The sequence below is a fragment of the Ammospiza nelsoni genome, chromosome 31 (assembly GCF_027579445.1).
Source record: "Ammospiza nelsoni isolate bAmmNel1 chromosome 31, bAmmNel1.pri, whole genome shotgun sequence".
NCBI lineage: Eukaryota > Metazoa > Chordata > Aves > Passeriformes > Passerellidae > Ammospiza > Ammospiza nelsoni.
The window spans coordinates 129,911-145,487 of NC_080663.1; the positions used below are offsets into that span (position 1 = coordinate 129,911).

At 54.8% G+C, this 15,577-nt stretch overlaps 2 protein-coding genes across 2 annotated transcripts; one reads left to right on the forward strand and one right to left on the reverse strand.

Moving 5' to 3' along the window:
- The first annotated feature begins 131 nt into the window (after positions 1-131).
- Positions 132-7,081, forward strand: LOC132085650 (zinc finger protein 692-like). The gene is given in 13 exon segments (XM_059491106.1): positions 132-165; positions 819-988; positions 1,093-1,124; positions 1,465-1,827; positions 2,059-2,107; positions 2,180-2,353; positions 2,673-2,786; positions 5,221-5,274; positions 5,524-5,602; positions 5,680-5,794; positions 6,154-6,253; positions 6,729-7,032; positions 7,034-7,081. Coding segments are annotated over 13 exon segments (1,626 nt in total). The 5' UTR covers positions 132-141.
- Positions 7,082-7,522: 441 nt separating this feature from the next.
- On the reverse strand, positions 7,523-15,005 carry LOC132085651 (E3 ubiquitin-protein ligase TRIM7-like). Its single transcript, XM_059491107.1, has 7 exons — positions 14,408-15,005; positions 12,309-12,395; positions 11,506-11,733; positions 10,939-10,961; positions 10,711-10,826; positions 10,412-10,444; positions 7,523-9,604 (listed from the first exon to the last, which is right to left on the reverse strand). Exons 1-7 carry the CDS (start codon positions 14,915-14,917, stop codon positions 9,078-9,080), a joined length of 1,524 nt encoding a protein of 507 aa, XP_059347090.1. The 5' UTR covers positions 14,918-15,005; the 3' UTR covers positions 7,523-9,077.
- Positions 15,006-15,577: the final 572 nt, after the last annotated feature.

Consider the following 15,577-nt stretch of genomic DNA (forward strand, 5'->3'; position numbering starts at 1 on the left):
AGCGGCCCCCGCGGCTCCCGCGCACGCGCGGCGCGGCGGGGCCTCCGCCATCTTCTCTGCCGTCCGTGAGCAGCGTGAGCGGGGCGGGCCCGGCGGCTCTTAAAGGGGGCACGGCCCGGGGTGGGGCCCTCTCGGCGCGGGATGGAGCCCGGAGCGGCGCAGGAGGTTCGCGGATGACGGGGAGGGGGCGGAGAGGGCGGCGGGAGCGCGATGGAGCCGCGGGCATTCCGCATTCCGCCCGTCTCCGACTCCTGTGGCCCCTTCCGCCTTAAGGCCCGGCGGCGGGAACGGGCGGGGGTGGACGGGGGAGGAGGGGGGGGACCGGGGGAAACGGCGGGAGGGGGCGGGTCTCAAAGGGGCGTGTTTTGAATTGGGCGTGGCTAGTGGGGGTGTGGGCGAGACCCTAACGGCCGTTGTGTGGGCGGGGCCAAGGCGAGGGGCGAGGCCTCAGGAGGTGTGGCTTGGGGGCAGTGCCCGCCCCCCCTTCTTGTGAACCCCTCCGCCTCCCATGTCCCCAGGCTACCTCCTGTGTCCCCTATAACGCCCCTGTGGAGCCAGGGGACCCCAATTCTTCACCCAATATCCCCCCATGATGCTATGCTACCTCTTTGTCTGTCCCCACCGTGTCCCCTGTCACCCCCTCAGCACATCCCCGTGTCTCCCCATGTCCCCTGTCACCCCCCCCAGCACATCCCTGTGTCCCCCATGTCCCCTTCCCACGCGTCATCCCCCAGATTCCCCTATGGAACCACCCCAAACTCCCCACCTGACCCCTCGAGGTTCCGTGTGCCCCCTCTGACGGCCCCATGTGCCCCCAGCCCGGGGGTCGCCCCACGGAGTCTGTGCGGCGGCAGAAGCGCCGGGAGCTGGACGCGCGGCGCTCCAAGTGCCGCATCCGCATCGGGGGGCACCTGGAGCGCTGGTGCCGCCTCAAGGAGCAGCTCGGTTTCGCCCTGCACTCACAGCTGGCCCAGTTCCTCCTCGACAGGTCAGCAGCAGGGGCTCAAAACCCACAAAAATCCCCAAAACCTTGCCTCTCATGGGAAAAAAAATCCGAGTTTTCTGCCTGCTCACCTCTGTCTTCCCGTGCAGGTACAGCTCACACGGCTGCACCTGGAGCACAGGTGAGCTTCCCTTCCCTGTTCCGTGTTGGCATCCAGTGGTTTGGATCCAGATGGAGGATTCCTCTTGGGTTGGGTGCTGGAGGAGCACCTGGAGCTGCTTTTGGGTTTGCTCATCCTGCCAAGCACCAGGCAAATCCTCTGTGTTCCCTATTTTGGGCCTCCCCAGTTTTTGGCCTCCCAAACTCTTTGTTGGGAAGCTGTTTCACAATTCCCCTTAACAAGGACAACCACAAGAGCCTGAGGAAGGTGGACAGGGCCTTGCAGGTGTCCCACCACCACCACCCCCCCACACAAAACCCCTTTTTGGGGCTGTTTTTCACAGATTTCTTTGTTTTCCCAGGAGAGCCGGAACAGCTCCAGCCGGCTGCCCTGCAGCGCCTGGTGGTGCTGTCCCACGGCCACGGCCAGGAGTGTGGCTTTGTGCCCGACATCCAGCTGCCAGCAGCTGGCAGCACGGCAGCCCCGCTGGTCTGGGAGTGTGTGGCCGGCCACCGCTTCTCCTGGGGTGGCTCCGTGGTCCCCAAGAGCCCCTCCTGTGACCCGGCCCAGGGGTGCGCCTCCTCCCCAGGCGCTGGGCGCCGGCGTTCGCTCCGCAGGGCCGCACTGGGCCCCAAGGAGGCTGGAGAGGAGGGAACAGCCAGGTCACCCCGTGGTGATGGGGATCGGGGCCAGGAGATGGGAGATGGTGATGATGGTGGCACAGGTAAGCTCCTCCAGGTCGCCTTTCTACCCTCAGCTGCCCTTGACTGCCCCCACCTTCAGCCCCGCGCTCAGTTCTAGTTCCAGTTCCACCCTGGGTTCTCCCTAGGGTGGTTCCAGTTCCACCACCATCCCAGCAGGATCTGCCCCAACCCCAGGTCTCTCCAACACCCCCATCCTTCCTGACTCTCCACATCTCCCAGCCCTTCCTCACCACCCTCCTGTCTCCTTCCAGCCCCTCAGGTGTCACTGGAACCAGGGCCTATGGCAGCAGCTGGCGAGAGGTGAGTGGTGGCACCCAGAATCATCCATCCCCTGGTGATTTGTCCCTGTCTGACCCATCCCTGTGTCCCCAGCCTTGGTCTGTGCTTGTCCAGGTCATTGTCCAGCAGCTCCATCCCAGGGGACGATGCAGAGCTGGGAGCTGAGGCCCGAGAGGAAGAGGAGGAGGATGAAGATTTTGCCAAGGGTGATGACCTGGCCTACACGGATGACCTGCGTGATGAGAACTATCACCCATCCCTGGACAGGTGGGAGAAGCCACGAGGAGCTGGGAATAGTGTCCATGTGGGGCTAAAATCAGGGATTTGTGGGGTCAAAGGGCACGGAATTTTGGAGAGGCATTTTCATCGTGTCTCACCTGGGGGAGGGCCTTTGCCATGTCCAGCTGTGTCCAACCCTTGTCCTGCCATGTCTAACCCATGTTCTGCCGTGTCTAACCAAGTCCAGTCCATGACCAACCCACGTCTAACCGCGTCCAACCAACTCATTCCCTACCCCATCCAACCCATCTCTCGCCCCCTCAAGCCCCCAAACCCCCTCACCCACCCCTCTCTGTGCCCCTGACAGTGACTCAGAGCCACAGCGACGCCAGGGCCAGCCAAGGGCTCGCAGGAAGCCCATCAAGGAGGAGCAGCCCCTGCCCAGCCCTGGACCCTTGGAGGAGAAAAGTGGACGGGTCAGGTGAGCCACAGCAGCCACAGAGGTGAAGGGATTGAGGGGAGGGGGTCCGAGGCATCATCTTGTGTGGTTGTTTTATTATTTTATTATATATATGATATTAAAAGAAAATTATATGTTAAAACTACTAAAATAGAAACGTGGAGAATCTTGACTCCATGTTTCAGAAGGCTGATCTATAATTTTATGATATATATATTCAATATTATATATGATATTAAAAGAAAATATGTTAAAACCATACTGAAAGAATAGAAACATGGAGCATCTCGACTCCATGTTTCAGAAGGCTGATCTATTATTTTATTATATATATGATATAAAAAGAAAATGGTATGTTAAAACTACTAAAAGAATAGAAACATGGAGAATCTTGGCTCCATGTTTCAGAAGGATGATTTTTTATGATATATATGATATTAAAAGAAAATTATATGTTAAAACTATACTAAAATAATAGAAAGGAAGGATTTTATTAGGTTAGCAAGGAATAGAAAGGAGTGATAATAAAATCTTGTGGCTGACCAGAGAGTCTGAGACAGCTGGACTGTGATTGGCCATTAATTAAAAACAGCTACATGAAACTAATCAAAGATGCACTTGTTGCATTCCACAGCAGCAGATAAATTATTGCTTACATTTCCTTTCTGAGGCTTTTCTGCTTCTCAGGAGAGAAGTTCTTAGCAAAAAGATTTTTCATAAAATATTTCCATGACAATCTTGGGAGTGTCCAGTGCTGCTGGCCACGGGACAAGAGCTCTGTGTCCCCAAGGGGGGGTTCCAACCCTCCCCATGACTCTACTGACTGCAGGGCAGAGATGTTTGTTGGTTTTTTTGGGTGCAAATGGGGGTTTGGCTCACAAACATCACTGCAGGGGCTTCGTGAGCCTGGTGTCACCCACCCTGTCCCTTGTGGGTGCTCAGGGAACGAGGAGAGGCAGTCAAAGCTGCCATGGAGGGGGATGAAGACCCCCTGAACCAGACCCGTGGTGGGCACTGAAGCCTCCAAAAGACTAGACATTTTTTGGAACACCCCAAAATCCATCAATCCCACCACAACCTCCTCCACTGACGGATCCAAAGTTTCTCCAGCAGCTCCGTGCCCCGTGTTGCCAGCTCTCCTTTCCAGGCACACAAAATTCAATGTTTTGTGCTAAAAAAAGCTTAAAGCAGCCCTCAGGGCTTCACTGGGGCTTGTCACAAGGGAAGTTTGGTTGGGGCTTGGTGTGTGCACAGCCTCGGATCCAACACACCTCAGCTGGATGGATTTTGACACAAAAAGGGGTAAAATCCCCCCTTTTTTCCTGGAATCAGCCACAACTCTTCCGTCTGCCCCATCCCAAGCGTTTCCCCAGGTGAGTGTTGTCCCTCACAGCTTTGATTGATCCCTTTGGATCTTGCCTTTTTTTGGGACGCTGAATGCCCTCCCCTCTCCCAGGAGCTCCAGAACCACCCCAGATGTGGCTGGAAGAGGGACCACCCTTCCTGGAGACCCAATCCCAGTGAAGGTAACGCTGGAATTTGCTCTCCCCCTCTCCCTGGCATTGCAGATCCCAGGCTCCCAAATCCCGTGTGAGGGTAGAAAAGTCTGTGTTCTATCTGGGCCATTCTTTTTGGGGCCAAAAGTGAATTAAATGTGATATTTTTCCTGGTGTTCTTTGGGTTCTGCCTGATTTCCATCCCAAATCCCATGGTCTCCAAATGTGTCCAAAGTTTTATCTGCAGGCTGGTGGCTTTTCTGAGGGGCTTGCAGCTCTCTGCCCTCTCCCAAAGCCAAGCCTAAGCTTCAAGTCAAGCCTTTTTTGGGTTGAGCTTGGTGACACAGATCATATCTTTAATATTTTGCTTCATTTTCCCCCACTTCTTTTGTCACAGCAAATTGAAAATGGGAGATAAAATCCTGGTGTATGAGCAAAGCTGGACCTCACAGATGTCAAGGGGGTTCTCCTCTTCTCCCTTCCCGAGGTACAGTCACCCTGAGCTGATAAAAAACCTGTTTTCAAGAGATTTGGGACAAATACCCATGCTTGAGCATGGGCACCTCTCACCATCCCATTATTTCCCCTCCCCAAACCCCACTTTAATCCACTTTTTAATGGATCTTTCCTTAATTCCAGGGTGACAGCCAGGAATAGCTGCTGTTTCCAGGGATCTATGGATGAATTATAGATCCAGCCAGGCTGGGAGCCAATTTCAGTGTCCTGGGACACGTCCAAACCATGTGAAAAGGGTTTTGTAACAAGGAATAAAAAATTTATTCTTATTTTAAACGCCTGAAATGTGTTTGTTCCAGCGTGTCCTGCTGGTCCATGGGGTGGAAATGGGAGAAATGCAGGTCCTGAGGGTGATTTAATGTGGGATTTCCTGGGGAATCTTGGCTCTGAGGACAGTGAGGGGACACCAGGGCCTGGCTGAAACTGGCTTTTTCCTCTTGCAGGCAGCCACGGGCGAGCGACAAGGACGTGGCTCAGATCGGCCCCAAGAGGATCAGGTACCTGAGGAAGAGGGAAGGGGCCAGGGAAGCTCCCAGGAAGAGCAGGATGGGCAGGAGAAACCTCTGAAAGGGTTTTTTTTTTTTTTTTTTCTTCATTTAAAATGATTTCACAGGTGGGGAAAAGGGAAGGTGGGTGAGGAGGAGGAGGGAGCTGGAGAGATCCACAGGAGAGATCCACATTCCAAAGCTTTTCCAACCCTCCTCCTCCTTCCTGATAAGGATTTTTTCCGGTGTTTTCCCTGTCAGGAAGGCGGCAAAGCGCGAGATCCTCCTGTGTGACTTTGAAGGCTGTGGAAAAATCTTCTCCAACCGCCAGTACCTGAACGTGAGCAGCACCTGGGAATCCTGGGGAGCCTGGGTGGGGTCTCCTGGAGCTGGAATTGGTTTTTTCGCCCCTGGCAGCACCACCAGAAGTACCAGCACGTGCACCAGAAAACCTTCACCTGCTCTGAGCCCACCTGTGGGAAATCCTTCAACTTCAAGAAACACCTGAAGGAACACGAGAAGCTGCACAGTGGTGAGAGGGGCATTTCCAGGGGGAAATTGCACCTCCCTGGTGAAATCCAGGATTACACATCCTCCTCTAGGAGTTACAACTCCCCTCTATGGATGGTGGCTCCTCTCAGGAATCACACCTGCCTTATAGGTCACATTTCCACGCTTTGTGTGGATTCCACTTGCTCCCATCAGATTCCCACCTTCCCCACCCATTCCCGAACTCCCACCCCTGGGAGCTTTCACTGCTGCCCTTTGCTCCCAGAATCTCTCCCTTAATCCTCTCCATTCCCACGCTGGGAATTCTCCCAGCTCCCAGAGCACATCCTGATGGTTTTTCCAGGCTGGATCAGCCCCCAATCCCTTTTCTTTTCCTCCCAGACAAGCGGGATTACATCTGTGAGTTCTGTGCACGCTCCTTCCGCACCAGCAGCAATTTGATCATCCACCGACGGATCCACACCGGGGAGAAGCCCCTCCAGTAAGTCCCAGTACCATTTCCAACTTGCCAGTAAATCCCAGTCCCATTTCCAACTTGCCACCAAGTTTAAGTCTCATCCCTGCTCCTCCAATAAGTCCCAGTCCCATTCCTGCCCCTCCAGTAAATCCCAGTAAGTGCCACTCCCCAGTAAATCCCAGTCCCATTCCTGCAGCTCTGCTCAGCCTCAGAGTCTCTTGCTACCCTTTTCAACGCAAAATCAGCTCCTCCAGCCAAAAGCTAGGCTGAGATTCCCCCTGAGCTTTCTGCCCTTGGAGCTCGCTGTGTCCAGACCCAGCAGCTCCAGGGTAGTGTTTCATTAGGCACAGCTTAATGAGCTGAAACAGCACCCATGTCCAAGCCATTCATGCCAGGAGGGCACTGGAGCTTCAACCCTGGCACATTCCAGCCCTGAGGATGGCAGGGCCACTTCTCCCTGGGGTTTTTAATTCCTTCCAAAATGTACAATCTCCCCCAGGTGTGAGATCTGCGGCTTCACCTGCCGCCAGAAAGCCTCCCTGAACTGGCACATGAGGAAACACGACGCCGACTCCTTCTACCAATTCCCCTGCGACGTTTGTGGCAAGAGGTTTGAGAAACGGGACAACGTCACCGCCCACAAGAGCAAGAGCCACCCCGGGGGGCTCCCCCAGCCCGAGGGGACCCAGCAGCAGCCCCCGGAGCCCCCCGGGCCCGTGGAGGCCCTGGAGCTGCTGGGGGCTGTGCTGGGGACTGGGGGGGACACAGGGAGGGCCCCACTGGAGTTTGGGGTGGGGGGTGTTGGGGGGGGATCCACCCCAAGGGCAGGGGAAGGGTGAGGGGGAGTCCTAGAGGGCTCATCCCCCCCTCCCCCAGTTTGGGGGCTGGAGCAAAATTTGGGATGAAGCTGGACCCTCCAGGTGCCAAAAATACATGGGACAGGCAAAATCCCAGTTTTTCAGCCAAATCCTAGATGAAATCCCAGTTTTCCAGCCAAATCCTAGACAAAATCCCAAGTTTTCAGCCAAATCCCTTTTTTTTTGCCAAATCCCAGTTTCCCTCGAGCCCAGCATTATTGCCACAAGTGGATCCTCAATAAAGACTTATTTTGGGTAAAAGTGGGATTTGGTGCCAGATTTTTATGGAAAAAAAAATTAGAAAAATTTGGGTGATTTGGACACAGGCCAATGGGTTGGAGAGAGGGTGGAGAGACCTAAAACCCAGGAATTGGGGACCCAAACTGGGATGAGAGGGAGATCCCAGTGAGTCTGTGCCCCCAAACTGGGATGGATGGGAGCAGACATTTGAGCTGTGCCCCCAAACTGGGATGAGAGGCAAGGCCCAGTGGGGTGTGCCCCAAAACTGGGAGCTCCCAGTGCTTCAAACTTCTCCTTTAAACTTTTATTTAAAAACTCTGATTTAAACCAGAATTTGGACTTACAGATACTTAGAAGCTCCAAGTTGGGACCATTTAGTGAATTGCAAGTGCCCCCAAAACCCGTCAGTGTTCCACCCCAGCAGGCTGGGGACAAGGACATCTCTCTGTCTCCATCCCCTCCCAAGCAGGAGCAGCTTCTCCTCCTCTCTCCCAGCACCAAAAACCCCCAAGTTATCATGTTTTAGGGTTGTTTCTTTTTTTGCACAGCAACTTTTATTTCCCCACTAACAGTGACAGGGCAAAGGACACGAACAGCAGCACAGGGAAGGGCACAAGGGGAGCGGGTAAGATCACACCTGGAACACAGAACCCCCTCCCCAAGCCCCCCCAAACCCCCCCCAGCCCAGCTTTGGGGTGACCTTAAACATCCCAATCCCATTGCTGGGATCCTGTCACTCCAGGGGCTCAGAATTTAGGGGGAGAGAAAGGGAGATGGAATGAGGGGGGATAGTGGCAGAGATGAGGAGGCAAAAAGGGACACGGGGGAAATGGAGGGGCTAGGAGGGAAATGGGGGGCAATGGGGAGATGGGGACACGAGAAGGGGGGGACAGTAGAGGAGAGAGGGGGTCACTCAGCGACAGCAGGACGGGCTTGGCCCTTTCCCCAGGGAGGATGGGATGAGTCAGGATGGGATGGGTGAAAATGACCTGCAAAGCAACGGTGCCCAAATTGGGGAAGGGGGGGTGGATACGAGACCCCTCCTCTCCACACGGCATTTTGGGGGTGAGGGGGGGACACAAAGCTTTGGCTACTATTCGAAGTAAGATGGTATCAGCCTCTCCCTGTTCCACGGGGCTCCAACTCCAAAGAAAAAAAACACAAAATGAACTCTACAGGGGTGTTTAACCAGCAACGAGGAGGGGGTGCTCAAGTAGCCCACCCCCTCACCAACCAACACGCCTGAGGAAGATTTTTGAGGGTAAAAAGACTCAAAAACTTTGAACTGCAACAGGAAAAACAAAAAATCCCCCCTGAACAGCCAAGGGTGAGATTTGGGAAGCAAAGGAAAACCTAAGGATGGCAAGGGGGAGAGAGAGGGACGGACACCACCAGCGAGTGGGGCGGGGGCTCAGTTGCAGAGGGACAGCCAGGACCCCACGTAGAAGAGCCAGAAGAATCTGAAGATCCTCTCGGAGAAGGCTCCAACTCCAAAGAAAGAACACAAAATGAACTCTGCAGGGGGTGTTTAACCAGCAATGGGGAGGGGGTGCTAAAGTAACCCCCTCACCAACCAACGCCCCTGAGGAAGATTTCTGAGGGTAAAAAGACTCAAAAACTTTGAACTGCAACAGAGAAAAAAAAAAATCCAAGGGTGGGATTTGGGGTGTTTTGCTCAGAAGCAAAGGAAAACCTTAGGATGGCAAGGGGAAGAGAGAGGAGGGAATACCACCAGCGAGCGGGGCAGGGGCTCAGTTGCAGAGGGACAGCGAGGAGCCCACGTAGAAGAGCCAGAAGAACGGAAAGATCCTCTCAGAGAAGGCGGCGGTGAAGGTGAAGATGGGAGCCATGTTGTCGGCGTTGTAGAATGCCACCCACCCTCCCTCGTAGTCCAGGTACACCCCGATCTTGCGCGGCCGCTCGCACAGCGACAGCGGCGTCTCGGGAGAGGTGAACGCCTGGTACTGATCCCAATTCTTGCCCTTCCAGTTGAGCCCCACTGCCCAGATGCCCTCCTCGGGGGCGAAGTCGACCTTCTCCTTGCGGCGCACGGACTCGCGGGCGGCGCCCAGCACCCAGCTCTCCCCGTCGCCCACCTCCACCTCCCAGTAGTGGCGGCCGGCGGAGAAGCCCTCGGAGGCCAGGACGCAGAAGGCGTAGTCGAAGCGCTTGGGGTGCGCCGGCAGCTCCTGGGGGGCCCCGCGCAGGCGCACGCTGCGCTTGTCCTCCGACAGCACCAGGTAGGGGTTGGCCGTGTCGGGGTCCAGGGAGAGCTCGCCTGCGGGGGGACGGCAGGGGGGTGGTGATGTGAATAGTGCAATATCATTAATTGTATTAATGCTATTAATAGCTGTGGTGGTGTTGGCAGGGGGCCAAGGGTGAGGGTTAGGAGGGAAGGGACAAGAGTGTTGGCTCCGTGTTTGAGAGGGATTGATTTATTGTTTTCACATACTATTATATTAAATAATACTATTGTAATAAATAACGATTTATTCTTTTATGATACTACTGTGTTAAATAATAATTAAATTATTATTAAATTATAAATATATTATAATTAAGTTGTTAACAAATTAATTATTAATTATTTATAAAAATTATAATTAAACTATTAATTCTAATTAAATTCTAAATAAATTATATCCTTATTATATAGTTGACTTATATAAATTAATTATACATTAGTTACTTAAATATTAATTATTATATAATTAAATATATAGTGATTTATATAATGTAATTATACATTTAAATTATAATCTATTGTATTAAAACTATAGTAAAAGAATAGAAGAAATTATTTTGTCAGAAGGCTAGCTAAGAACAGAATTTTCTGTGCCCCAAACCAGAGGGGAAGGACCCAGGTGAAGCCACCTGCAGCATCCTGAAGAGCCTACACAGAAGCCAAGCCCAGCAATTCCAAGCTCAACCCTTGGAAAAGGCAGGTTAGACTTCCTCAAAAGCCCCAATCCCAGCATATTCCCACATTATCTCTTGGAAAAGGGAAGTCACAGCCCCAAACCCCAGCCAATTCCATGCAAACCCCTGGAAAAGAGAGCTGTTATCTCAGTCCCCATGGACTCACCTGTGTCGTTCTCCAGCTCAAAGCGCAGATTTTCTGTGGGAAGAGAAGGAAGGAGCTGAATCCCCAGAACTGCCCAAGCCATGGGAATGATCCCAACTCCACACTCCCACAGTCAAATCCCAGGGACATCCCTTTTCCACCTCTTCCCTGCGATAAGGGAACAACCCGGAGCTCTCTCAGCCAGGCCAGGGGGGGAATTAGAGCCCGGCTCCATCTCAGCCCCCATTTTGGTGGATTTCCACGTGGGATCCTGGCTGGGAAAGCACTTTTTTTTCCAGGAAGGATCTCATCAGGCTCACCCTTAAATTCCAGCAGCACTTCCTTGAGCACCGCGCTCTTCTGGGAAAAACTCTTCAGCTTCTTCTCCAGCTCGGAAAAGCCGGGTTCAGGCTTGAGGAACATCCAGCTCTCCAGGCTGAGGAGACACAGGAGTCAGGGACCCAAAAAATCAAGGAATTCCCCCTAGGAATTCCTGGAGCCAGCTCCAGCTCCAGCTCAGAGCCTCCAGGTTCACCCAGCTCACTCACCTGCTGCCTGCCGGGACGACGCCCTGGAAGGGGAAGAAAACCCAAGGAATTTGTTAGGATCAGCATCTCTCCTATCTCAAGATATCTCAGAATCCTCCCCAGAAACTGGGAGGATCCCATGAAGGGACTTTTGTCCCCACAAAGGCATTTTTGTATCTACAAGGGGAATTTCTCACCCCATTAATAGAATTTTTTACCCAATAAATTTATTTCCCCAATAAATAAAAATTCTGACCCATAAATGGAAATTCTTGCCTACGTAAATGGAACCTTTTTCCATTCCATAAACAGGACTTTTTTGTCCCCATAAATGGAACTGTCACCCCCATAAACAGGTTTTGTCCCTCTAATGAGGATATTCCCTCGATAAATAAATAAATAAATAAATATTTTGACCCATAAATGGAAATTCTTGCCAGCATAAATGGAACCTTTTTCCCCTTTTTTTCCACCCCTTTTTTGTCCCCTTAAACAGAATTTTCATCCCCGTAAATAGGTATTTTTGCCCAGTACACGGGATTTCTGTCTGTGAGCGGGAATTTTTGGAGACACACAACAGAGTCCCACCTCGCCAGGTGTGCTCCCTGTGCCACTGTCCCCGCCTTGCTCTGCCAGGAGCTTGTCCAGCTGTGCAATGTCCTCGGCCAGCCGGGCCACGCTCTCATCCCTGCAGCGCCCGATGTCCCTCTCCAGCTCCTCCAGCCTGGAGAGCAGCAACTGCTCCTTCTCCTCCAGGAACGCCCGCAGCTCCTTGCACTCGGCCACGATCTTCTGCCTCTCCACCTCCGTCTGCTTCTGCAATTCCAGGGGGAACATCCCTGTGAGGGCAGATCCCCACAGGGATCTGCCACGGAACTCAGGGAGAGAATCTCTGGGGGCAAGGGGAACCCAAATTTCCACAGGCAGGAAATCCCCAGTGAGACTGAACCCTCATTCCCATGGCAAAGGGGAACCCAAATTTCCACAGGCAGGAAATCCCCAGTGAGACTGAACCCTCATTCCCATGGCAAAGGGGAACCCAAATTTCCAGAGCCAGGAAATGCCCCAGGTGAGACTGAACCCACCTGGATGGGGCTCCCAGCAGCTCCTTACTGGGATTCCCAAGGGGAAGGGGAAACCAAATTTTCAGAGCCAGGAAATCCCCAGTGAAACTGAACCCTCATTCCCATGGGGAAGAAGAACCCTCCAGGTAGGTACAAATTCATTTCCAGAGCCAGGAAATTCCCTGAACCCTCCTGGATGGGGGTCCCAGCAGCTCCTCACTGGGATTCCCATGGGGAACCGGAACCCAAATTTATTTTCCCAGCCAGGAAATGCCCAGGTGAGACTGAACCCTCCTGGCAGGGGGCTCTGGAACCCGCAGCACTCACCAGCAGCTCCTCGCTCTGTCTCTCCCGCTCAGCCTTGGCCTCCTCACGCCCTTTCCTCAGGGAGCTCAGGTGCTCCTGGGGCACCTCCTGAAAGCACAACAACAGATCCCTTGGGAATTCTTCCCCCGTGGGCCATCAGGAGGAAAAGACTGCTGCTGTTAAAATGGTCAAATTCACCTAATCTGGCGGTTTTTTTGGAGATGGAACCAGCAGCTGCCCTGACCTAACAAAACCCCCAAACTTCACCCCAACCAGCTCAAAAACCGAAAAAAAAAAGTCAATTAATTTTATCTGTCTGTGAGGAAACAAATGCCCTGGTCCCACCCCCATCCTCCTCCCAGGATCACCTCCCACATTCTCCCTCCTCAAGGTGCTCCAAAATTGGGTTGGAGTCCCCCTCAAGAGGAAGAACAGCTACCTCTGAACTGCTCATTAAATTTTTAATTATTAATTAATTAAGCTCATCCTTATTTAAGAAGTTTGACCTCCACGGAGGGCAGAGAAGCCCCTGCAAACAGCAGCTGGCCCTGGGGGCAAATTAATCTACTTATTTTATAACTAAAACTCTAAATACAAGGATTTTGACTGTTAAGAGCCAGAAGTTGCTGGGTTTGGAATTTATCTGTGAGATTAAAGCAAGTATCAGGGCAAAAAAGAAGGGAGGATCTCAGCAACAACCAATTATCAAACACTCATAACAGTCGGGTAACGAGGGGGAAAAAAATCCTAAGAGAGCAACAACCTGGATCTACACAAGGACGTTTGTGTCCTGAAAATAAAACAAGGACAAAATCCCAGATTTAGGGCGGGGGGGGACGGACAGCCCCAGCGTCCCCGGAAGAGGAACCACGGCAGTTCCGGGACAAAACCCCCTCTAAGAGGATTTAATCGGCACAAATAATTAATATGCGGTGGTTAATGATGCCACAATCCCCTCCCCTGCTCCCTCCTCCTGCTGCCGCTGCGCAGCGACATCGGCTTCGTCCGGCATCTTGGATCCCTCTGGTTCCTGGAATTCCGAGGCCTGCCCACCCACACCGAGCCCTTGGGGTTTTACAATTCCAAATTAACCCCCGCTGTGATCACGACACGCCCCATATCGCGACACAGCGGAGACACAGCGGAGCCCCAGCGCTGCCGGGGGGGCGCCGTTTTCGCTCTGCGTCATTCCACAGGGATGGAAGGGGGGGGGGACAGGCGGCTACCGGGGGAGCCCAGCGCCACTTCCAGCCTGATCCTGGATCGGGATCAGGGATTAAATAACGCCGCGCTCCTCCTCCCCGTTCCCAGCTCGGTCCTGGATTTCGGGGGGCTGGCGGGATTTTGCACTGAGGTGGGGACACCCCCTTTTCCCAGTACTTTCCTAGTTTATCCCACATGGACCTCGCACCCCACATCCCGGAGGCGTCTGTGTTTTGGGGTGATTCGGATGCTTCGGCATCCCCCAAATACTGGAAGCAGCGCCCAGCTGGGCAGGGGATCCCCCGTGCGATCCACACAGTCTGGAGGGGCCTTTAATGCACCCCAAAAATGGGGGAATTGGGGGCTCATTTCTGTGCTCCCATTGGAACTGGGGGATCCCAAAGGAGGAGGAGGGAGTCCCTGATGAGGAGCAGTCCCTGGGGCACCCCAACCCCGTGAGATCTCCTTGGGGTGCTCCCCATCTCCTCCCTGCCCTGTCCGTGTTTTGGGGGGATTCGGGTCCTTCTGCGCCCCCAAATTCTGGAAGCAGCGCCCAGCTGGGGAGGGGAATCCCCCGCTGGATCCACACATTTGGGGGTCCAAACACAGCATGGGGGACTGGGGGCTCATTTCTCTATTCCCCGTTGAAGTGGGGAGTCCCAAAGGAGGAGGAGGGATTTCACGGGGCACCCCAACTCCGCGAGATCTCCTTGGGGTGTTTCCCCGTTTACTGCATCCCCCATTTCTCAGGGGCGTCCGGCACCCCAAAAAAAGACCCGGGAGGGGCTCTCACTGCCCCCCAACACCCCGAGGGGGCTCGCAGTGCTTTCCCCCTCCGGGGAAAGGGTCCCGAAGCCTCGCAGCCCCTCCAGCATGGGATTCCTCCCCCCGTTGTAAGGAGGGATCCCGGCACTGACCTCTGCGGCGTGGGCCGCCTCCTCGGCGGGCAGCACCGTGTGGGCTCGGTGCTCCCGGGACAGGTGACACACCACACACACGGCCCGCCGGTCCTGCACGCAGTACAGCCGCAGCGGCTCCCCGTGCCGCGGGCAGCGCGGCGGGCCCGGCGGCCCGGCCGGGGCGGCGGGCAGCGGCGGCGCGGGCGCGGGCGGCCCCGGCGGCGGCTCAGCGGGGCCCGGCGGCAGCCCTAGCTGGCGGACGATGTGCACGATGTTGCCGAGGGAGCGGTTGGGGCGGAAGAGGCGCTGCGGCACCGGCTCGCGGCACTGCGGGCAGCACAGACGCCGCGCCGAGTCCTCCCAGCACTGGGTCACGCAGGCGCGGCAGAAGTTGTGCCCGCACTCGGCCACCAGCACCGGGTCGTTGAAGTACTCCAGGCACACCGGGCACGTCAGTTCGTCCTGCAGGCTCCGCGCGGCGCTGCAGGGGGCGGGCGGCGCGGAGGGGGGCGCGGGCGGCGCCTCCATGGCGGCCGCGGGGCCGGGGGCGGCCGCGGGGCCGGCGGCGGTGCCGGTCGTGGCGCCGGTGCCTACAGAGAGTCCCCGAACGCGACGCGTCCACTCCACACAGCTCCGCCACCCCGACTGACGGTCGAGGGGCGGTGCCGGGCCTGCGCCGGAAAAAGGGGCGGGGCTGCGCCTGCGCGGGAGGGTAAAACGGCCGTGGTCTGCGCTGTCTGTAATGAGGTGGGCGTGGTGAGACTCTCCTGGTATATAATGAGCGCGGGCAGGGGGCGTACTGTTGGGTGGGGATGTGGCTGCGGTTGCGCAGTAGGAGAGGGCGGGGCAATGGCCGCGAGGGCCCCCAGGAGCGGCCTGGGGGGTCTGGGGGCCGCTGGTGGATTCGGGGCGATCTGACAAGTGTTAGAAATTCGCTCCAGGAAGCTGAATTCAGGGAGAAATTATTCAAAACCTCCAGACGTACAAAAACGACCCCAAAACCGCCATCAGCCCTTTCCTAGGGGATCTAGAGATTTTTACATCCCTACTGGGACGTATCCCTCTTCCATGCGACAGATGCAGAGCACAACAGCACCATTTTCCTGCTTTTCTCACTAAATTCTTACATTTCCTCACTGTCCGTGGTGAGATTGGCTTCGGGGAGGAAACATTTTGTCACTGTACTGT

Coding starts and splice junctions, on each gene's coding strand:
- LOC132085651 (XM_059491107.1), bottom strand. CDS start 14,917: ATGGAGGCGCCGCCCGCGCCCCCCTCCGCGCCGCCCGCCCCCTGCAGC. Junction 11,734..12,308: donor GACAGAGCGAGGAGCTGCTG/GTGAGTGCTGCG, acceptor CTGGAATTGCAG/AAGCAGACGGAGGTGGAGAG. Junction 10,827..10,938: donor GTCGTCCCGGCAGGCAGCAG/GTGAGTGAGCTG, acceptor GTGTCTCCTCAG/CCTGGAGAGCTGGATGTTCC.